The 23,792-nt window shown below is 40.4% G+C and overlaps 1 protein-coding gene across 2 annotated transcripts in view; it reads left to right on the top strand.

The window, feature by feature from the left end:
* Nucleotides 1-23,792, top strand: part of LOC133558300 (poly(ADP-ribose) glycohydrolase-like) — a 66,176-nt gene that overhangs the window by 35,034 nt on the left and 7,350 nt on the right. For both annotated transcript variants that reach the window (XM_061909563.1, XM_061909564.1), the window contains 4 exons: nt 3,497-3,644; nt 8,496-8,574; nt 10,421-10,529; nt 17,343-17,448. In XM_061909563.1, the coding sequence (XP_061765547.1) occupies nt 3,497-3,644; nt 8,496-8,574; nt 10,421-10,529; nt 17,343-17,448 (442 nt within the window). The remainder of the gene's footprint in view (nt 1-3,496; nt 3,645-8,495; nt 8,575-10,420; nt 10,530-17,342; nt 17,449-23,792) is intronic.

The following is a 23,792-nucleotide window of genomic DNA, read 5'->3' as shown; positions in this document are numbered from 1 at the left end:
CCTCATCGCAATAATAAATTAATGTTCATTTATGCATTTAATTTATTGTTTGTATGGGTTCTTCATTGTTTTCTACATGTACAATTCTAAATAGTATCTATAAATTTTTTTATTTGTTTCTATTTTTGGGTGTTTGAAATAAATGTACATAATTTCTTCCAGGACAGGGGTTCTTAACAATGTTGACCAAAGGCCTCAACATTTCCACTCCAGAGGAAATGTTGAGGCAAAGGAGGAAGAACTCAAATATTAACACTGAATTAATAATCTTACCCTTGATTATTAAATGTTTATTTCTAATAATTACAGTTTAACCTTGTCTAATGATATAAAACCATGTGTTAATTACAAGATTATTATCAAGGGTAATGTCAGGCTGATTCTAAAAATAAATACTAATCAAATACACCGCAAAAGAAGGGACTTATGAAAACTGATAAAATATAAATGTACATAAAATTATGTAGTTCTAAAAAATAAATTCTAACTAAGTCAGTAATGAATCATAGTAGTAAATATGTTTCTTAAATAAACTGTAAATACAATTAAGGTGCAAATGAAAATACAGTTTCACCACGTTGGTCATAATTTTTGCGCTTAAGAAACTTCTCTATGATTTTAGCTCCACACTTCTCCCGTTTGTTTGATAATGTCATTACTGCCACAAGTGGTGGTGAAGTGTATTACAAGTTAGTACCACTGCGCCCCATACGGACCTCAACTGAGAAACATAAATTTTTTGGGGGGGGGGGCGCTCGCGACCCAACATTGTCCAATGGTTAAACAGTGTAAAAGGCAATAATTGCTTTGGTTTTCGTCTCGATCTTTTCGAACCGACTGCGAATGAAAATCACTGTATTTTGTAGAAGAGATCACTGATTTTTCTCCTGAGAAATATTGTGTCAGTTACAAATTTACTAAAATAATGATTGATAACATATCATCACCATTGGCGATCACTCGAACGAGTATGACGATCCTCCTGGTAGGAGTGTATCCCTTTTATGGAAGATGCCTGAGCGTGACTTTGTTTAACGTTGGGAGACTGGTGCACGGACAGTCACTACACGATCCTTGAAAGAATCGAGTCAGGGTCCAGTGGCATGGAGTTCAAGACGACCGGGGACTCTTTTCTGCTGCAGCCTTCATCCGCCATCGCAGCCGTTGTGGTAGTTCTTAAATCTACAGTCTTCCGCCTGCTCCGCTGTTGAGGTCTTGACCGTACCCCTGGCTAAGTGGCAGTCAGGTACTAGGCCTTTGCCAAGGGCCACCTGGGGTAACAGTAGTAAAGGGGTTAACCTCCTAGCGCCCCAAGACCATAGACCAGGGGTGCCCATTACGTCGATCGCGAGCTACCAGTCGACCGCGGGAGGTGTGTCAGTCGATCTCCAGCCAGGCTTTTAAAAAAAATAGACCTAAACATTAGTGATCATCAATCTTCACCAAGACGTCACTTAAATTACATTCACGGTACCGGAGGGTCTTGTGAGATGACGCTGGCTGCTGCAAGATCATTATTATGAAAATATGACCGAGAGGAAGGCGAGAAACACTTTTTATTTCAACAGACTCGCGCCGTACCTTCCGTCCAAACTCTAAAGGCCGACTGCACATTTCCTATCTTCACAATAAAAGCCCTGCTTCATGCTGCCTGCGCTAACTAAATACAGAGTCTCGGAAAACTGGCGTGCACAAGCGATCCCTCAGAAAGCTGGCGTGCACATCACTTGTGCACGCCAGCTTTCCGAGACTCTTATTTTGTTAGCGCAGGCAGCATGAAGCAGGGCTTTTATTGTGAAGATAGGAAATGTGCAGTCGGCCTTTAGAGTTTTGACGGAAGGGACGGCGCGAGAGTCTGTTGAAATAAAAAGTGTTTCTCGCCTTCCTCTCTGTCATTTTTTCATAATAATGAACTGGCAGCAGCCAGCGTCATCTCACAAGACCCTCGGGTGCCGTGAATGTCAATCAAGCAAGCTACGGAATTTGCCGCCAATGTTTTTCTTGTAAAGTGCATGGAAGCTGGATGAATTAGATGCCAAAAACCAACCACTTTCATGTGGTATTGTACAGAAAGGACAACTTTTTTTCTCCTCCATTTGAAAATGTGGGCGTTATCATCATTACTGTCTGATTCCAATCAATGCAAGTCATCAGAATCAGGTAATACACCAACTTATATGCTTGTCTTCGTGAAAGAAAGACATCTATATGTGTTACACATGCTTGTATTATCATTAAACACATTTAACTTGTTTACAAAAATGTCTCTTTCATAAATACATAAATATAAATGATATATATAAATGAGGTAGATCCCCTCGAGTTGGTCAATTGAAAAGTAGCTCGCCTGCAGAAAAAGTGTGGGCACCCCTGCCATAGACCATAGAGGACCCTCCACTGCCGGATGCACTTTAACGTCATGCCCAGGACACAACATATAACATGTTAAAGACATGTCCAAATGATTTGTCTGTTGGAGAAATGGAGTAGCAGCTGGATTAATTAAGAGTTGCTTCTTTCTACTCCTTTTTGGACGTGTTGAATTACTCAAATATTATCACATGATGTTCCTCATTGTAACTTGGTTTTAAGCATGTCGAGTGAAATATATCATGACCATAAAATGGGGTAAAAGGCGATCCAGATCAAATGGAGTGCCACACATTGCCCACAGGCTGTAGGTTGCCCTCCTCCAGTTTAAGATGTGCTATCTCTGAGTCGCTGCAGTCTTTCACACAAATTGCTTACTCCTGCTGAAAAGGCCTTCAAGGGTGCCTGTGTAACGTCAAAAAAATGGCGCGCCGGGATCGGGGTCGAGGCCTCTGGCCCTCCCCGAACTCAGTGTGGGCTACACTTCCTGCTCTCTTGTCAGTACGGCCCGCTCTGCGTTTCACCTTTTGTGTGCCACCGGCTGACAGCTGACGAGCCCCGGGGAACGGCGCGGCCCCGATTGATGGCTGGTGGCGGCGGCGGTGGCGACACTGACAGCCTGTCAAAGTAGACTTCGGAGGCCCGGCTCGCTGTCCTCGGGGCTGAGTGACCAGTTTGGGGAGATGTGCTCCCGTTGCGGTTTCCTCGCAGGGGTTGCTCTCTCCTGTCTGCAAGCCAATGAGCAGCAGCTGCCAGTCCTCAAATGGAGAATAATAAGAAGTTCCGCATGGCCGCTTTCGGACTTGTCACGTGTGTGAGCAGAAAGAGACTTATGAATCATAAACGTTGGCCCGTATCTTACTGGAAGAACTGCAGAGGATATCCCTCAAGTTCCCCTCAGCAGTCAATTTAGCAGCTTCTGAGAATTTTTTTTTTACCTCCTTTGGCTGCTGTCTAGTGGTTTTCCTGGAGGACAACTTGTTTGACGTGGGGGTTGCCAGCTTAAACCACATTCGCAATCAGCTTGTCAGAAGCTTTGTCAGAAAAAAAAAAAACATATCACAGGGGTAGTGGGAGTCTAAAAGGTAGATTTTCTTTGGGGTGATTCCTATTTTTTGATTTGCAGGTGGATTTTGCCAACAAGTATGTCGGAGGAGGAGTCACCAGCACGGGTCTCGTTCAAGAGGAGATCCGATTCCTGATCAACCCAGAGCTTATCGTTTCTCGCCTGTTTACTGAAGCTCTGGATCATGACGAATGTCTCATCATCACTGGTGGGTAATCCACAGGGTGTTCCTTTCATGCATGCATCCCAAGAACGCTCTAAAACCGTCCTGACTCGAATATCTAGAGTTTTATTTAGTGGAACCCATTTAAGTCGAGCCCATTTATGTCAGGAATCCAAAGAAGGGTGCATGCATTAAGATTTGTCTAAGTCTAAATACCATATTTTTCGGACTATCAGTTTTTTTGCCAAACTATAAAAAAAAAAGAAAAACATTTTTTGGGGGAGTTTGGCTGGGTCTCACCCCCGGCTGGACTGTGGAGAAGACTGCGACTTATAGTCCGAAAAATACGGTACAAACCCCGTTTCCACATGAGTTGGAAAATTGTGTTAGATGTAAATAAAAACAGAATACAATGATTTGCAAATCCTTTTCAACCCATATTCAGTTGAATGCACTACAAAGACAAGCTATTTGATGTTCAAACTCATAAACTTTTTTTTTTTTTTAAATAATAAGTAACTTAGAATTTCATGGCTGCAACACGTGCCAAAGTAGTTGGGAAAGGGCATGTTCACCACTGTGTTACATCACCTTTTCTTTTAACAACACTCAAAAAAACGTTTAGGAACTGAGGAAACTAACTGTTGAAGCTTTGAAAGTGGAATTCTTTCTCATTTTTGTTTTATGTAGAGCTTCAGTCCTTCAACAGTCCGGGGTCTCCTCTGTCGTATTTAACGCTTCATAATGCGCCACGCATTTTCCATGGATGACAACATATGTTGCTCCAAAACCTGTATGGACCATTCAGCATTAATGGTGCCTTCACAGATGTGTAAGTTACCCATGCCTTGAGCACTAATACACCCCCATACCATCACAGACGCTGGCTTTTGACCTTCGCGCATATAACAATCCGAATGGTTATTTTCCTCTTTGTTCCGGAGGACACCACGTCCACACTTTCTGAATATAATTTGAAATGTGGACTCGTCAGACCACAGAACACTTTTCCACTTTGCATCAGTCCATCTTAGATGAGCTCGGGCCCAGCTTGGTGTTGTTGATAAATGGGTTTTGCTTTGCGTAGCAGAGTTTTAACTTGCACTTACAGATGTAGCAACGAACTGTAGTTACTGACAGTGGTTTTATGAAGTGTTCCTGAGCCCATGTGGTGATATCCTTTACACACGGATGTCGGTTTTTGATGCAGTACCGCCTGAGGGATCAAAAGTCCGTAATTTCATCGCTTACGTGCAGTGATTTCTCCAGATTCTCTGAACCTTTTGATGATTTTACGGACCGTAGATGGTAAAATCCCTAAATTCCTTGCAGTAGCTCGTCGAGAAATGTTGTTCTAAAACTGTTTGACAATTTGCTTACAAAGTGGTGACCCTCACCCCATCCTTGTTTGTGAATTACTTAGCATTTCATGGAAGCTGCTTTTATAGCCAATCATGGCACCCACCTGTTCCCAATTAGCCTGCACACCTGTGGGATGTTCCAAATAAGTGTTTGATGATAATTCCTCAAATTTATCAGTATTTATTGCCACCTTTCCCAACTTCTTTGTCGCGTGTTGCTGGCATCAAATTCTAAAGTTAATGATTATTTGCCCAAAAAAAAATGTTTATCAGTTTGAACATGAAATATGTTGTCTTTGTAGCATATTCAACTGAATATGGCTTGAAAATGATTTGCAAATCATTGTATTCTGTTTATATTTACATCTAACACAATTTCCCAACTCATATGGAAACAGGGTTTGTAGATCTGTTGCAGACTCCACACAAAAATCATGTATTTAACTACAGTGGATTCCTGATTTACAAGTTTCATTGATTCTTAAACAGGGTTCGTAAATTGAAAAGTACGTATGGGGAAGCATGTTTCTCCATAAGAAACAATTTTAGATATGAATAACGGGTGCCAGCCTGGAAAAAGTCCATATTTTAGTTAAGGTTTGTACACTTTGAACAGAAAGTTTATAAAAATCCTTGACTTTAACAACCGTATTATTATAATAATAAACATTTAAAAAAGTTAAATCCACATACAGTACAACCACACTGGCAAAGAGGCAGCTCACGGGAAGAGAGAAAGGCGCAGACGGTGCAGGGAGTATACTCTTAGAAGAGGCGCTGTGAAATATCAATCAATCAATGTTTACTTATATAGCCCTAAATCACTAGTGTCTCAAAGGGCTGCACAAACCACTACGACATCCTCGGTAGGCCCTCATAAGGGCAAGGAAAACTCACACCCAGTGGGACGTCGGTGACAATGATGACTATGAGAACCTTGGAGAGGAGGAAAGCAATGGATGTCGAGCGGGTCTAACATGATACTGTGAAAGTTCAATCCATAATGGATCCAACACAGTCGCGAGAGTCCAGTCCAAAGCGGATCCAACACAGCAGCGAGAGTCCCGTTCACAGCGGAGCCAGCAGGAAACCATCCCAAGCGGAGGCGGATCAGCAGTGCAGAGATGTCCCCAGCCGATACACAGGCGAGCAGTACATGGCCACCGGATCGGACCGGACCCCCTCCACAAAGTCAGTTCTCATTACAATTCAAAACTTGCTGTGGTACAAATCCGACTTCCTCAATCTTTTCAATACAAGCAAGCTCAGAATGGCTGCCAGCAGGACACAAAGTTCCACTTTATTTGATCGTTATGTGTGTGGTGTGCCTCTTTCCCACCACTGAGCAAGCACATGCGTCATGGCCAAATATGCAAATTAGACGGGTGCACGCTCCAGCAACCCACTGCCACAAATTGATTAAACTCCTGTGGGAAATACTGGAACCAAAAACAAGTCTTGTAAATTAAAGGTCATCTTCTATTAGGTGGTTGGTTGAAGTTTATTTCAAACATGTATACAGTTTCATTATGATACACATATTTTCATTTTAGGTGTAGTTTTATATTCAGGTCAATATTATGGATGGGAATCTTACAACAATTAACAATTCGATTCCGCTTCATGATTCAAATGGATTCCCGCAGTATATTACTTAGTATAAAATATAAAACCTTTACAAAAAATGCCTAAAAAATGTCTTTATAAAATGATTTTAAAAAGAAAAAAAAGTGAGCGATTTAAAAAAATTATGAATTGAAGAATTGTGATTCGGATGTGAATCTATTTCTTTCCGAGCACCCCTAGGCAATATGTTGTGTTACTGTACAATGCTTTTAGCACAGAGGTTCTTACTCTTTTTGACGTTGTGGCCCTCTCAAATGGTATTCAATAATTATATCTAACGTACTTACAATTTAACGGGATACACCTTGTTAAATGATATGAAACCATGTGTTAATCATAAAGATTATTGTCAAGGCTTTGGTCAGGCAAAATACAAAACTAAATACAATGAAATTTACTGAAGAAGGCACTTATAAATCCTGGTGAAAAATAAATCTACACAGAATTTACACAGTACTAAAATGCATTTGAAATAGTCAAAAAAAAATGTATGTGTAATTGAAAAGTACTGCTTTACCACCTTAGTCATATTTTTTGCGCTTAGAAAACCTCTCTATGACTTTACCTCCAGACTTCTTCTGTTGGTTTGAGATTGGCATTATTGCCATCAGTGGTGTAAAAGTGTATTACAACTGTGGCCTATACAGACCATAGCTGAGAAACATGTTTTTTTGCGGCCCAATGGTTAAGAAGCACTGCTTTAGTAGACTGGTCTCCATCAGTCACGTACTGTATTTTGCAGGCTTTCAATTGACCCCCAAGGGGATAAAAGGATGTCTGTGGCAATTGCTCTTGTCTCCTCTTGATTGACAACGGAGGAGACTCGGGCACAGACTGTCCTTCATGCTTTTGAGTGGCGGCAACATGTCGCGAAAAATGTCGAGATAAATCGTCGGCAGCCGTAACGAGCGCCACATCGTCAGCCCCCTGCTGAGACTCCCTGTTTTTGTTTTGTCTATTTACCTGAGAGTTTTGCAGCTGCTTGATTGCGGTCCCTGAAGGTCGAGTTTGGGAAGCCTAAGTCGGTAAAAACAGAGAAAAGCTAGTTCGGGTGCTGTTTGACTGACATTTTCTGTCCTGTCCTGAATGTTACAATTCATGTGGGTGGAGCTTAAAGAGGAGGCTGCGCCACTCTCAGGAAGTCACCTTCTAGTTTCCCCTTGTTGCACTCCACTTAACGTTATTACAGAAGTGTGGAATTAAATATATCTTGGAAGACCAGCCCAAGACCTGCTCCGCTAATGGACTCTCCCATTCCATCATTTTTATTAAAGCCCGACTCTCTCGTGTCCCTCTTACGGCATCCAAGCCGCAGCTACAATGTGGCCGCTGGTAAATCTTATTACCTCGCTGATGCTTCTTGGCACAGAGGAGGGGGAGAGATAATGGATCCTACGGCAGCGGCAGTGAAATCCGCAAAAGTGCGCGGGCCTAATTGAATTGATTGCTCGGTACCAGGCCGGTCAAAGGTATAAATAGTAGCAAGGAGAGAGATTCCCTTGATTCGCAAGCAGCCGAGAACTACCAAGTCTCTTTGTTTTGTCACATTTACACATGAAAGGCAGAACCTTTTTGGGTAATTATTATTCTTGCTGATCTTTAAAGATTAAATCAGCATTATTTTTAGACAAATGTGTGTGTGACTCACTAGAGACCCCGCCCCTCTCAAATATACGGCAGCCCCCCCACTGCTAATCACTTGACTGCAGTGTGTGGAGCATCTCAGCGAGTGCTCACGACAGCCGGCTTACTAATGAGCTCTAATGACCGGGGAAGAAAATAGTGACCCACCCTCACTCAACCTTTGTATGTTTAAACAATGACGACCCCCAAATAACACCTCTCACATAACATTATACATCCATACAAATGTGTGACTAATCGATCTCGGTTTTTGAACTATTTACAGGTACACAACAGTACAGTAAATACTCAGGCTACGCGCAGACCTTCAAATTTGTCGGCAGCCATCAGGACACAACTCCAAGGTATTGGATGTAAAGATCTACTTTTTTGTTTTAGCCATTCCATAACATCATTCTGATTATTTAAGACTTTGTGTCTGTGTGTGAACTTGGTGCTGATTGGAATACAAGCGTTTGAATAATTACCATGAAGAGTCCCGCAGAGTTGAGAGGAAAATCATTTATGCCTTAGAGCACAGCTAACAAACTGATGGTTCTGGGGCCAGATCTGGCCTGCCACATCATTTAGTGTGGCCCGTGGAAACCTGGAAATAATGTGTGTCAATATTGCACTTAATTCAATTTGTAAATGTATTTGTTCTTTCAATTTATAGATAGATGGATATATATATATATATATACAATATTTTCCCCAAAACATTTTTTGAAATGGAGTATTCCATTCATTTTTGGGTGGAAAATATTGCTATTTTTTGCCATACAAACAGTGTTTTCTTTTATAAAAAAAAACATAAAACTTTAAAGAGCTCTGAACCACTGTGTCCATGCGTGCTGCCATCTTGCCAAGAAAATTGGCAAAATGGTGGCCCGAAACAAACACAAAAACAAAAAGGCCCAAAATATCATAATAGATAGATAGGATAGGTAGATAGGTCTTTATTGTCATTGCACAAGTACAACGAAACTTTGTTTTCAGCACAAACCTGTTCAAGATTAGACAAACAGTGTACAGGGTTACAGAACAAGAACGCTGATGAGTCGCCATAAGGCGCCCCGTAAAAGATGGGAAAAAGGTGAACGCTGGGGAAGGATGAGTAAAAAAATACAATCTAGACTGGGCTCCTAAAGGGGCCCAGTCTGGAGTGGGAACAAAACCTCCATAGCAAAGCACATATACATATTACAATGTACATCTCGAGATATCTAGCAACAAAGGGAAGGGAGTTCGGGGTCATTATGGTAGGCCACAGCTTCTGTTCATCACCCCTATGGGATTTGCGTCGAGGGGTTTGGGTTGGGGAGGTGGGGTGTGTATGTGTGGCGTATATTTTTGTGGATGTGTGTGTGTGTAAGCCCATAGTGTGTCTCTGTTGATGGATCTCTGTTGAGATCCACCCATCAATTATTAGTTATTATTTATTTTTTTATGTTTTTTGCTTTTCTGTTTAATGTATTTTTTGTCATAAAAAAACATTTTTTGTGTGGCATACACAAAATATTCAATATTTCCCCCACCAAAAAAATGTCAATGTAGAATACTTGATTACAAATAATTGGAGCCTTAAATAACTTAATAATTCATAACAACATTGATTTTGATTCATTATTAATTTTTGAGCTGGGCAGCTTTGGGTCTTAAGAGACAACATGGCAACTTATTATTGTTACATTTCACCTGTTTGCGTTTACACTCTATGTTCTAAAGTGTTTTAAGTTTTTTTGTAATAAATCCTGTTTGGTCTGGTGAAGTGATATTTGGCATTATCGTTACAAGTCACAAAGCCAGTGCTTTTGCTAGAATCTAATAATCATTTACAAGAGAGAGCAGCCCATCATTTGGCTAGCAGATGATCATGGCTAATAATAGCACTAAGGAGAATCGTCTCTGTTTTATCTGTATTATTTTTTTTTTTAAGAATTATGTTTATTATCTGCCGGCAGATCGCCGTTTTTCATGTGTCAGCAGTTTTATGTTTTGCATTTTGTTCCATTACTGTACCGAAAATTAACCGAACCTTAAAACCAGGGTACATATCGAACTGTGATTAGAATATATCGTTACACCTTTATGGTAGATATAACATATATAGATATTTTCGCCCCACAGTGTTTATTAAGCTATGTTCTTTTATTACTCACTAATGTTTTGATTGTAGTGTATATGATGTGACAAAGTAGTTTGTTTCAGGGACGACTGGCAGAGAAGATGCACAGAGATCGTGGCCATCGATGCACTGCCATTTAGGACCTTTCTGGAACAGTTTCATCCAGAGAGACTAGACCGGGAGCTCAATAAGGTATTATTTTTTTTTGTTTCATTTGTCAGAAGGTCTTCAAACTCAGAAAAAGCATTGCATACACAGTGGAACTGAAAGAACCATTACTTCCACATGTAGGCTACAGTGATAATAAAGGGTTTGTCAAAGTCAAGGCCCAGGGGCCAGATATGGCCCGCCACTTCATTTTATTTGGCCCTTGAAAGCCTGGAAAAAATATGTATCAATAAAGTACTGTAACTTTTCTTACTAAATGTATTATTTCTTTTTATTTTGGGAGAAAAAAAATACATATACTCCATCTAATCCCAAATTATGTTTACTTAAATATTGTCTAATTATGCAAAAATATATTATCAAACATTCAAACCATTTTTGAAATAGAAGAAAATACTACTAAAAATAGTTTGAAAGCAAGTTATCCAACAAATTGTGCAACGTAAATTTAAGAATTTATTTCATTGTAAAATTTGGAAAGTTACTGTGGTTTTTACAGCATTTTACTCTTAATGAAAAAAATAATAATTTTTTTTTACTGTAATAAACTGTGGTACACCAAAAAATATATAGTTGTTGATTTGCGGTAAAAACAGAAAATAAAATGGCAGCTCAAGTGGCCAAATTTAAAAAAAATTTTTTTTTTTAAATTTACAGTAAAAAAAAACAAATAAGTAAAATTCTGGCATCTGAGCTGCCTTTTTTTTTTACTATAAAAACAGCAGTACTGTTTTTCCATTTACAGTAATATACACTAAATTTTGAGGTGAAATTATTGCAACTTACCTTCTTTTTTTTACATTTTAGTTAAAAAAAAAAAATTGTCCTTTTAAAATACATTAAAAAATTGTGTAATAATATTAGTCACTGTGGCCCTCAGTGAAATCGACTTTGACACTTCTGTACTACAGTATGTTGACATGTTTTTTTCTCGATTTGTACATTTTTATAAAAAAAAAATATATATATATATATATATATATATATATATATATATATATATATATATATATATATATATATCCTTCTCTTTGCAGATTGTTTTATACACTTATCTAATATCTGCTGCGATCATGATGTTGTATGTCAGCTAAAGTGATATTAAAGCTTTCGCACACACAGCAAAAGACAAATCTAGGTTAGAACTGTCATGCTTTTATTTTGAAGCTTACTTTGCACTACATCGGAAAATACTGTGTCTAACTTTTAATGCTGTCCAGCGAGACAACAGTATTGTCAAGATGAAATTAAAATTGCATGTCAACATGAACGGACCAATTTATTACAAGAAAGACCCCCCTGGGGTTCACATTTTATATTGACCATGTATGTTCTTTTTATTAATTAGAACAGGGGTGCCCATTATGTCGATCGCGAGCTACCAGTCGACCGCGGGGGGTGTGTCAGTCGATCTCCAGCCAGGCTTTTAAAAAAAATAGACCTAAAAATGAGTGATCATCAATCTTCACCAAGACGTCACTTAAATGACATTCACGGTACCGGAGGGTCTTGTGAGATGACGCTGGCTGCTGCAAGATCATTATTATGAAAATATGACCGAGAGGAAGGCCAGAAACACTTTTTATTTCAACAGACTTTCGCGCCGTACCTTCTGTCAAAACTCTAAAGGCCGACTGCACATTTCCTATCTTCACAATAAAAGCCCTGCTTCATGCTGCCTGCGCTAACTAAATACAGAGTCTGGGAAAACTGGCGTGCACAAGCGATCCCTCAGAAAGCTGGCGTGCACATCACTTGTGCACGCCAGCTTTCCGAGACTCTTATTTTGTTAGCGCAGGCAGCATGAAGCAGGGCTTTTATTGTGAAGATAGGAAATGTGCAGTCGGCCTTTAGAGTTTTGACGGAAGGGACGGCGCGAAAGTCTGTTGAAATAAAAAGTGTTTCTCGCCTTCCTCTCTGTCATTTTTTCATAATAATGAACTGGCAGCAGCCAGCGTCATCTCACAAGACCCTCGGGTGCCGTGAATGTCAATCAAGCAAGCTACGGAATTTGCCGCCAATGTTTTTCTTGTAAAGTGTATGGAAGCTGGATGAATTAGATGCCAAAAACCAAACACTTTCATGTGGTATTGTACAGAAAGGACAACTTTTTTTCTCCTCCATTTGAAAATGTGGGCGTTATCATCATTACTGTCTGATTCCAATCAATGCAAGTCATCAGAATCAGGTAATACACCAACTTATATTCTTGTCTTGGTGAAAGAAAGACATCTATATGTGTTACACATGCTTGTATTATCATTAAACACATTTAACTTGTTTACAAAAATGTCTCTTTCATAAATACATAAATATAAATGATATATATAAATGAGGTAGATCCCCTCGAGTTGGTCAATTGAAAAGTAGCTCGCCTGCAGAAAAAGTGTGGGCACCCCTGAATTAGAAGAACATGTAATATGTAGCTTTACTTAGGGATGCACAGTATTGTTTTCAAACCAATATCAATAACGTCCTGCTTCCAAAGATTGATATCAATAATATCTATCCGTCTGTCTGTCCATCCATTACTTCCATACAAAACGTCTTCCTCTAAAACAGTGAAGGATTCCCACATGGAATCCTTCTTTGTTTACACTGAGCTCAAGGATTTACTACAAGCTTACAACAAGGCACATAGGAGAAAAAGGTTGATGGAGTTGCTCACCCTAACCCACTTACAGAACCGTACGAATAATCTCACCTCACTTGAGCCAATTTTTTAAAAATAGCTCAAAATTTTTTGGACTTAGACAAACTTTATTGATCCACAAGGGAAATTGTTCCTTTTGTATATTAATATGTATTTATTGTGCATCCTTAGCTTTATTGTCAATATTTGTTCTTGATAATCTTTGTACATAGGTGCCATCATCGATATTAAAGGCCTACTGAAATGACGTTTTCCTATTTAAACGGGGATAGCAGGTCCATTCTATGTGTCATACTTGATCATTTCGCGATATTGCCATATTTTTGCTGAAAGGATTTAGCAGAGAACATCGACGATAAAGTTTGCTACTTTTGGTCACTAATAAAAAAGCCTTGTCTGTACCGAAGTAGCAGACGATGTGCGCGTGACGTCACGGGTTTGGAGCGCCTCACATATGAACATTGTTTACAATCATGGCCACCAGCAGCGAGAGCGATTCGGACCGAGAAAGCAACGATTTCCCCATTAATTTGAGCAAGGATGAAAGATTTGTGGATGAGGAAAGTGAGAGTGAAGGACTAGAATTTTTTTTTAAAAAAGACTAGAGGGCAGTGGGAGCTATTCAGATGTTATTAGACAAATTTACAGGATAATTCTGGAAAATCCCTTATCTGCTTATTGTGTTACTAGTGTTTTAGTAAGATTGTATGGTCGTACCTGTACAACCTAAAGGTCAGCCCCGCACCTTTCTGCAGCACCAGTCGACGAGTGGTGGCGATGCCCATCTCTGCCCTTCGCAAGGGACCCTCTTCTAAACACGATCTTTCGAAATGATCGCTGCATAATACAATGTACTTTGTGTGTGTGGTCCAATCCAACCGTGTTCGCTTAACATCTCTGTTCCATAGTAAAGCTTCGCCGTCATCTTTCGGGAATGTAAACAATGAAACACCGGCTGTGTTTGTGTTGCTAAAGCTGGCCGCAATACACCGCTTCCCATCTACAGCTTTCTTCTTTGATGTCTCCATTGTCCATTGAACAAGTTGCAAAACATTCAGCAACAAAGATGTCCATAATATTGTGGAATTATGCGATGAAAACAGACGACTTATAGCTGGGAACGATGCTGGAACAAAATGTCCTCTACAATGCGTGACGTCACGCGCACGTGTCATCATACCGCGACGTTTTAGCATGATACTTCCGCGCGAAATTTAAAATTGCAATTTAGTAAACTAAAAAAGGGCCGTATTGGCATGTGTTGCAATGTTAAGATTTCATGATTGACGTATAAACTATCAGACTGTGTGGTCGGTAGTAGTGGCTTTCAGTAGGCCTTTAAAGTATTTCATGCATGTAATACAAACCGATATGTGTAATGAATAGTAACTAACGCATGTTTAAAAACAACAGTAGCTGTCTCTCAGTGAAGGCAGCAGTCTTCCCAGGTATAGAGCGCCATTTGTAATAGGAAATGGAGATGTTGAAGTTATCAAGTCTGCTGTCAGAGGGCTTGGAGGTGTTTGACAGCTCTGACAAGCATTTGAGGAATGCACCCAACATGAAGATCAATCTCGTTTGGAATATCGTGCGGAATACCGTGCGGATACATGCCACATTCTGCCCTTCCGGTGCAGGGATTTATGACCGGCCAAGTGGGGCGGTGGTCCATTCTGTGTGTTTGCTTTAAAAGTTCAGTATGAAAATGAAAGTGCCGAGGTCAGCGCGCTATTAGGTGCGGGTACTTCAGGTGCTGTCATCGGTGGCTGTGGAAGGTTGATATATGATCTAAATATATGTATAAGCCACGTCAAGCACCACAGACTAACCTGTACGTGCTCAAGCGTTGAATGACTTGTCAAGCGCAGACCTCCAGGCAAATAGAATTACTTTGTTGCATTCTTTATTCCGTTTACTACGGATCGTGCGGAAATGTAATGTGATGTTCTCATGAGGCCTACGAATGACCTGAAGCAAGACTGGGGCTTTGCGGGAGCCAACTTGTACAAAAAGCCAGCCCAGCGCTTAACTTTTCATCAGATTTTCTTCTACAGTCTCATGAAGGCGACAGCGCCCGATTAGATTACCGGTGACACTATTCCATTTGAGGGCTGGTTCACATTAGAATTTGGAGAGACTTTTAACTTAAAACAATACACAAGCATATGCTACTTAGTAGGAAACTATGTATTCCTAAAACCTAAAACCAATTACCACACCACTTCAAATTAAAGTTGGCTCAGTAGTACCTCAACTCCATCCATCCATCCGTTTTCCTCCGCCTATCCGAGGTCGGGTCACGGGGGCAGCAGCCTAAGCAGAGAAGCTCAGACTTCCCTCTCCCCAGCCACTTTGTTCAGCTCCACCCGGGGGATCCCGATGTCTTCTCAACGTGTCCTGGGTCTTCCCCTTGGCCTCCTACCGGTCGGACGTGCCTTAAACACCCCTAGGGAGGCGTTCGGGTGGCATCCTGACCAGATGCCCAAACCACCTCAACTGGCTCCTCTTGATGTGGAGGAGCAGCGGCTTTACTTTGAGTTCCTCCCGGATGGCAGAGCTTCTCACACTATCTCTAAGGGAGAGGAAACTCATTTGGGCCGCTTGTACCCGTGATCTTGTCCTTTTGGTCATGACCCAGAGCTCATGACCATAGGTGAGGATGGGAACGTAGATCGACCGGTAAATTGAGAGCTTTGCCTTCCGGCTCAGCTCCTTCTTCACCACAACGGATCGATACAGCGTCCGCATTACTGAAGACGCTGCACCGATCCGCCTGTCGATCTCACGATCCACTCTTCCCTCACTCGTGAGCAAGACTCTGAGGTACTTCAACTCCTCCTCTTGGGGCAAGATCTCCTCCCAACTTGGAGATGGTACTCCACCCTTTCCCGCGCGAGAACCACGGACTCGGACTTGGAGGTGCTGAGTCTCATCCCGCGAACCGATCCAGTGAGAGCTGAATATCCTGGCCAGATGAAGCCATCAGGACCACATCATCTGCAAAAAGCAGAGACCTAATCCTGCAGCCTGTAGTGCCTCAACTTTCGAGCTTCATTGGTTCCGTGAGGGAGCTCCTAACCCAAAACACTTGTATTTCAAATCAATTAAAATTATTTTAACCTGTGTTTTCCCCCCACCCCCTAAAACAGCACCATTCTGTATGATGCCCTTTAAATAAGAAAAACAAACTTTTAGATTAGAAATATTGTTTAAAAAACAACACAATAGAATGTACTAATGACAACCACAGTAGTCTTTTGAAGTAATGTAATAATGTGCTGCATTCAGGGTTCCCCCTAGCCTGCCAATATATTTGTGGTGGGTTCATGGCCCCCACCTGTTCCCCAATTAGCCTGTTCACCTGTGGAATGTTCCGAATACGTGATTGATGAGCATTCCTCAACATTCTCAGTCTTTTTTGCCACTTTTGCCAGCTTTCTTGAAACATGTCGCAGGCCTCAAATTCCAAATGAGCTAATATTTGCACAAAATAACAAAGTTCGAACATTAAATATCTTGTCTTTGCAGTCTATTAATTTGAATATAGGTTGAAAAGGATTTGCAAATCATTTTATTCTGTTTTTATTTACCATTTACACAACGTGCCAATTTTTATTTGGTTTTGGGTTTTGAAGTTTAAGCGTTTTTGTCAAGCGTTCATTCAGCCGCATCTCATATCAGATAAATACATTATTGGGATTTCATATGACCATTGGTGGAAAATACAGAATTGAGGTTGAAAACAACATATTTCAGTGTCAGGTTTTTTGTTGTTGTTGTTGTTTTTTTCAAAATAGTTTGCTCTGCAGTGTTTCTGGCAGGACTGCAATCTATCTGTGTAGCCGGTGAGCTAACAAATAGAAAAGTGGAATGCACAATGTCATTCATATGACCATTGGTGGAAAATACAAAATTGAAGTTAAAAACAACATATTTCAGTGCCAGTTTTTTTATTTATTTTTTTCAAAATAGTTTGCTCTGCCGTGTTTGATGGCAGGACTGCAATCTATCTGTGGCGCTGGTGAGCTAACAAATAGAAAAGTGGAATGCACAATGTCATTGTCTAACTGTCATAGTTTTCCCCGGATGTATAACTACGGACGAAAAATAAGAGTCTTTTGTGGAGAATGTTGAGACAATTTGTACAAAAATGTTTTTAAGTCCACTCCTTGTCTCTAACGCAGGCTTACTGTGGCTTCGCCCGCCCCGGCCAACCCAGCGACAACCTGGCAGCGGTGGCGACAGGAAACTGGGGCTGCGGTGTTTTTGGAGGCGACACGCGTCTTAAAGGCAAGTAATGTCGTGACGCCGCCACGCTCCGGTCCTAAGCAAGAGCCGCGTCTCCCCGGATAGATAGAACACAATAAATGTCGAAAACAAGAGGCTCCAGCACTCCAGTGTACTCATTTGTCTCGCGGGAATACATTCATTTACTTATGGCCTATTCGTCGCCTTCCTCCTATTGATCAAGTGACAGAGCTAACACGGTTCATTAATAGTGAAATTGATCGCCCGCACTAGTCCATCCATCTGCCACTTGCTCTCCTGCCTGAGTCGTGCACCACTGTCTCTGTGCAGAGGAGCTTCGGCTGAGTGGGTGCTGGAAGTTGGCCCAATCACCAACTGTCTGCTGAATGATATGCCTGCAGGGAAAATGGTTGTAATTCTCATGTTTCCCCATGGATCTAGCGTACTCTCTTAAAGTATGTATTCTAATTGGCTAATGATTAGGTGCACAAGGCACAATGTTGATTCAGTGTCGCTTTTAAGTGGGTACGTAATGTTTATAATAACCCTCAGTTTGGGCTGTCCTTGTTAGATTTACGTTTGTTTTTGCAATTGCAGTTTGCAGTGCTGCTAGTGCTGCATTTCACATCCAAGCCACCACAATCCACACATCCATGATACTGGTTGACATTTGAGTTGTTTTAGTTTCTAAGCAATTGTCCCAATTTGTATTGATGTTTTCTCGCATCTAGTGACGCAGTCAGATCTAAAGGGACGCACTACTAACAATCTATTTATTCATTCATACAAACCCCGTTTCCATATGAGTTGGGAAATTGTGTTAGAGGTAAATAAAAACAGAATACAATGATTTGCAAATCCTTTTCAACCCATATTCAGTTGAATATGCTACAAAGACAACATATTTCATGTTCAAACTCATAAACTTTGTTTTTTGTTTTTTGCAAATCATAATTAATTTAGAATTTCATGGCCGCAACACGTGCCAAAGTAGTTGGGAAAGGGCATGTTCACCACTGTGTTACATCACCTTTTCTTTTAACAACACTCAATAAACGTTTGGGAACTGAGGAAACTAATTGTTGAAGCTTCGAAAGTGGAATTCTTTCCCATTCTTGTTTTATGTAGAGCTTCAGTCGTTTAACAGTCCGGGGTCTCCGCTGTCGTATTTTACACTTCATAATGCGCCACACATTTTAGATGGGAGACAAGTCTGGACTGCAGACGGGCCAGGAAAGTACCCGCACTCTTTATTTACGAAGCCACACTGTTGTAACACATACTGAATGTGGCTTGGCATTGTCTTGCTGAAATAAGCAGGGGCGTCCATGAAAAAGACGGCGCTTAGATGGCAGCATATGTTGTTCCAAAAGCTGTATGTACCGTTCAGCATTAATGGTGCCTTCACAGATGTGTAAGTTACCCATGCCTTGGGCACTAATGCACCCTCATGGCACCCACCTGTTCCCAATCAGCCTGCACACCTGTGGGATGTTCCAAATAAGTGTTTGATGAGCATTCCTCAACTTTATCAGTATTTATTGCCCCCTTTCTCAACTTCTTTGTCACGTGTTGCTGGCATCAAATTCTAAAGGTAATGATTATTTGCAAAAAAAAAAAAGGTTTATCAGTTTGAACATCAAATATGTTGTCTTTGTAGCATATTCATTAAATTATTGGCAAATCATTGTATTCCGTTTATATTTACATCTAACACAATTTCCCAACTCATATATAATCATTAGTATTGGAAGCAGAATACAAAGCTACAATAGTCCAGCAATATGTTTTATTTCATCACCATCAACGGAGTCTGTTTTCTTATTTCATTACCGCACATCCCCTAAACCAGTGTTTCTTAACCATATCCATTGTTGGGCCACCAAAAAATATCTGTTTCTCAGCTGTGGTCCGAATGGGTTGCAGCAGTGCTCAGATGTAATACACTTTTCCACCACTTGTGGCAGTAATGACAATAGCTAACAAACAGAAGAAGTCTGGAGCTGCAGTTATAGAGAAGTTTTCTTAAGCGCAAAAATTATGACTCGAGTGGTGAAGTTGTGTTTTCATTTGCGCTTAAATTTTGTTGTAAGTTAATTTAAGAAACCCATATATCATTATTTACTGTTAATTCAGTTAAAATTTATTTTAGCGGCATTTTAAGTTAGGGTTGCGTGTATTTTCAATGTACGTTCAGGGTTAAGAAGGGGTTAAAAAAAAAGTGCAGCACGCAGCAACATTCGTGAGGGAGGGGCAGAGACAGAGAGGGCGAGAGAGTTATGATAAACGCGCATGCGTCGCCAGGCTTTGCTTTTTATCCATCGATTTATTGGATTTAATTTTTTATTATCTATAGCAGGGGTGTCAAAAGTGTGCTCCGGAGGCCATTTGCGGCCCACAGCTAATGTTTTAAAGGCCCACGGCACATTCTAAAAATACTGTTGAAATAAACAAAAACATAAACAAAAGTGAAATATAAAAGCTTAAAGGCTAAATGTAATTTAGAAAAAGATGCAACGATGACTAATAAAACAAAGCTGTTTTTTTTTCTTTCAAACTGTCATTGCTCAAAACATAATATTGAATCAAAATCAATGTTATTATGAATTATTCACCTATCCACGTTTCCCATTACTTCACATCAAATATTCCACTAAGAAAAATATGTTTGGTGGAAGATTTAGCAAATCTGTTAAATAAATAATCAAAAAATTTATATTTTGTTGTTTTCTTACTGTACCGAAAATGAACCGAACCGTGACCTCTGAACCGAGGTATGTACCGAACCGAAATGTTTGTGTATCGTTAAACCCCTAGTATGTATGTAGCATGTATGTAGTGTGTGTGTGTGTGTGTGTGTGTGTGTGTATGTATATATATATATTAGATTGGATTAGATAGTACTTTATTTATTCCGTCAGGAGAGTTCCTTCAGGAAAATTACAATTTTCAGCATATATATTAAAAGTATATATTAAAAGTATATATATTAAAAGTGTATTACATCTGAATACTGCTGCATGTGCATATATATATATATATATATATATATATATATATATATACAGTGTATGTATATATATATATATATACATATATATATACACATACACTGTATTAACACTGGGCTTCACGGTGGCAGAGGGGTTAGTGTGTCTGCCTCACAATACGAAGGTCCTGCAGTCCTGGGTTCAAATCCAGTCTCGGGATCTTTCTGTGTGGAGTTTGCATGTTCTCCCCGTGAAAGCGTGGGTTCCCTCCGGGTACTCCGGCTTCCTCCCACCTCCAAAGACATGCACCTGGGGATAGGTTGTTTGGCAACACTAAATTGGCCCTAGTGTGTGAATGTGAGTGTGAATGTTGTCTGTCTATCTGTGTTGGCCCTGCGATGAGGTGGCGACTTGTCCAGGGTGTACCCCGCCTTCCGCCCGATTGTAGCTGAGATAGGCGCCAGCACCCCCCGCGATCCCGAAAGGGAATAAGCGGTAGAAAATGGATGGATGGATGTATTAACACTGAATTAGAAATCTTATTCTTGATTTTTTTCGTATTCGTTAATTATATCTTGTTGGAAAGATACAAAAATAAAGATCCAAAGAGTTTCATTGCACTGGGATCGGTAGGTTGTCATACCAAAGACTATCAAAATGAGACCCATTACCTCCCTGCTTGGCACTCAGGATCAAGGGTTGGAATTAGGGGTTGAAACACCAAAAATGATTCCCGGGCGCGGCCTACACAGCTGCTCACAGCTCCCCTCACCTCCAGGGGGTGATTAAGTGTAATGGGTCAAATGCAGAGAATAATTTCGCCACACCTAGTATGTGTGTGTGACAATCATTGGTACTTTAACTTTATTAAGTCTTCAAAAAATTTTGCAATTTTGTTATTCTTATGTGTTTATTTCGGTACCTGACAGTTTTGGCCACAACTGTTGCCTTTCTCAGAGCTTGTCTTGTGATCTTACGTGACTTATTATTTTCAATTTTATGTTTCTTAATATACTGTGTATAAACTTTAAGGGCAATTGAAAATACAGCTTCACCACTTGAGTCATACTTTTTGCGCTTATGAAACCTCTATATGACTTAAGCTCTAGATTTCTTCTCTTTGTTAGCTACTGTCATTGATTGATTGATTGATTGATACTTTTATCAGTAGATTGCACAGTACAGTACATATTCCGTACAATTGACCACTAAATGGTAACACCCGAATAAGTTTTCCAACTTGTTTAAGTCGGGGTCCACGTTAATCAATTCATGGTATTATTGCCACATGTAGTGGAAAATTGTATAAAAACTGTGTACTGCTGTAGCCCATTTGGACCCGAGTCGTTGAATATGATATTTTTTTAGCAGAACTCTAGAGGGTGCTCGCGACCCAACAATGGACATTTCTGTTTGTTATACATGAGAGACATAAAAACCACTAAAATACTCTACTGCAACTTGTTTGATGATGACCATGATTATCAGCTGTTCTGTACAATCAATCAATCAATCAATGTTTATTTATATAGCCCTAAATCACTAGTATCTCAAAGGGCTGCACAAACCACAACATCCTCGGTAGACCCCACATAAGGGCAAGGAAAACTCACCCCGACAGTGACAATGATGACTATGAGAAACCTTGGAGAGGACCGCATATGTGGGATCGAAAGCAATGGATGTCGAGCGGGTCTAACAGACCTCAGATGTGTTATGTTAGGTTTGTTTAGCAATTTTTAGGCTTGAGAACGCTTTATTTAAGCCAAAAGTATGTAACATTTCCTTAAATATGCGTATTTTGGACTAACAGTACACCTTAGAATCTGTGAAATTACTTTTTTAATATATCAATCAATGTTTACTTATACAGCCCTAAATCACTAGTGTCTCAAAGGGCTGCACAAACCACCACGACATCCTCGGTAGGCCCACATAAGGGCAAGGAAAACTCACACCCAGTGGGACATCGGTGACAATGATGACTATGAGAACCTTGGAGAGGAGGAAAGCAATGGATGTCGAGCGGGTCTAACATGATACTGTGAGAGTTCAATCCACAATGGATCCAACACAGTCGCGAGAGTCCAGTCCAAAGCGGATCCAACACAGCAGCGAGAGTCCTGTTCACAGCGGAGCCAGCAGGAAACCATCACAAGCGGAGGCGGATCAGCAGTGCAGAGATGTCCCCAGCCGATACACAGGCGAGCAGTACATGGCCACCGGATCGGACCGGACCCCCTCCACAAGGGAGAGTGGGACATAGAAGAAAAAGAAAAGAAACGGCAGATCAACTGGTCTAAAAAGGGAGTCTATTTAAAGGCTAGAGTATACAAATGAGTTTTAAGGTGAGACTTAAATGCTTCTACTGAGGTAGCATCTCGAACTGTTACCGGGAGGGCATTCCAGAGTACTGGAGCCCGAACGGAAAACGCTCTATAGCCCGCAGACTTTTTTTGGGCTTTGGGAATCACTAATAAGCCGGAGTCTTTTGAACGCAGATTTCTTGCCGGGACATATGGTACAATACATTCGGCAAGATAGGATGGAGCTAGACCGTGTAGTATTTTATACGTAAGTAGTAAAACCTTAAAGTCACATCTTAAGTGCACAGGAAGCCAGTGCAGGTGAGCCAGTACAGGTATATATGTATGTATATATGTATATAAAGGTATATACAGTACAGGCGTAATGTAATCAAACTTTCTTGTTCTTGTCAAAAGTCTAGCAGCCGCATTTTGTACCAACTGTAATCTTTTAATGCTAGACATGGGGAGACCCGAAAATAATACGTTACAGTAGTCGAGGCGAGACGTAACAAACACATGGATAATGATCTTAGCGTCTTTAGTGGACAGATTGGAGCGAATTTTAGCGATATTACGGAGATGAAAGAAGGCCGTTTTAGTAACGCTTTTAATGTGTGCCTCAAAGGAGAGAGTTGGGTCGAAGATAATACCCAGATTCTTTACCGTGTCGCCTTGTTTAATTGTTTGGTTGTCAAATGTTAGAGTTGTATTATTAAATAGAGTTCGGTGTCTAGCAGGACCGATAATCAGCATTTCCGTTTTTTTGGCGTTGAGTTGCAAAAAGTTAGTGGACATCCATATGTGTTTTAAAAAACTGCAATAGAGTGAGTTGGAAGTGCAAAGTGGCAAGAGATGTATATTTCAACATAGATCAACACATTTAGTTTTTAGAATAGGCCGTGGGCCAATAAAATGAAAGTATACTAGTTACTTTATCCACTACTTGTTAAAAGGATTTGTCTAGCCACAGCTATGTTGCTATCAGATGCATTTGTGCTTTTATGGTTATCGCACTATACCCTTTTTAATAGGCATAACAAAAAAAAGCCCACAAAAAAGCAAATTGACTACAAGTCTTGCTATATGT

The sequence above is a fragment of the Nerophis ophidion genome, linkage group LG08 (assembly GCF_033978795.1).
Source record: "Nerophis ophidion isolate RoL-2023_Sa linkage group LG08, RoL_Noph_v1.0, whole genome shotgun sequence".
NCBI lineage: Eukaryota > Metazoa > Chordata > Actinopteri > Syngnathiformes > Syngnathidae > Nerophis > Nerophis ophidion.
The sequence above is the reverse complement of the archived record's forward strand: the minus strand, read 5'-3'. Positions and strand labels throughout refer to the sequence as shown.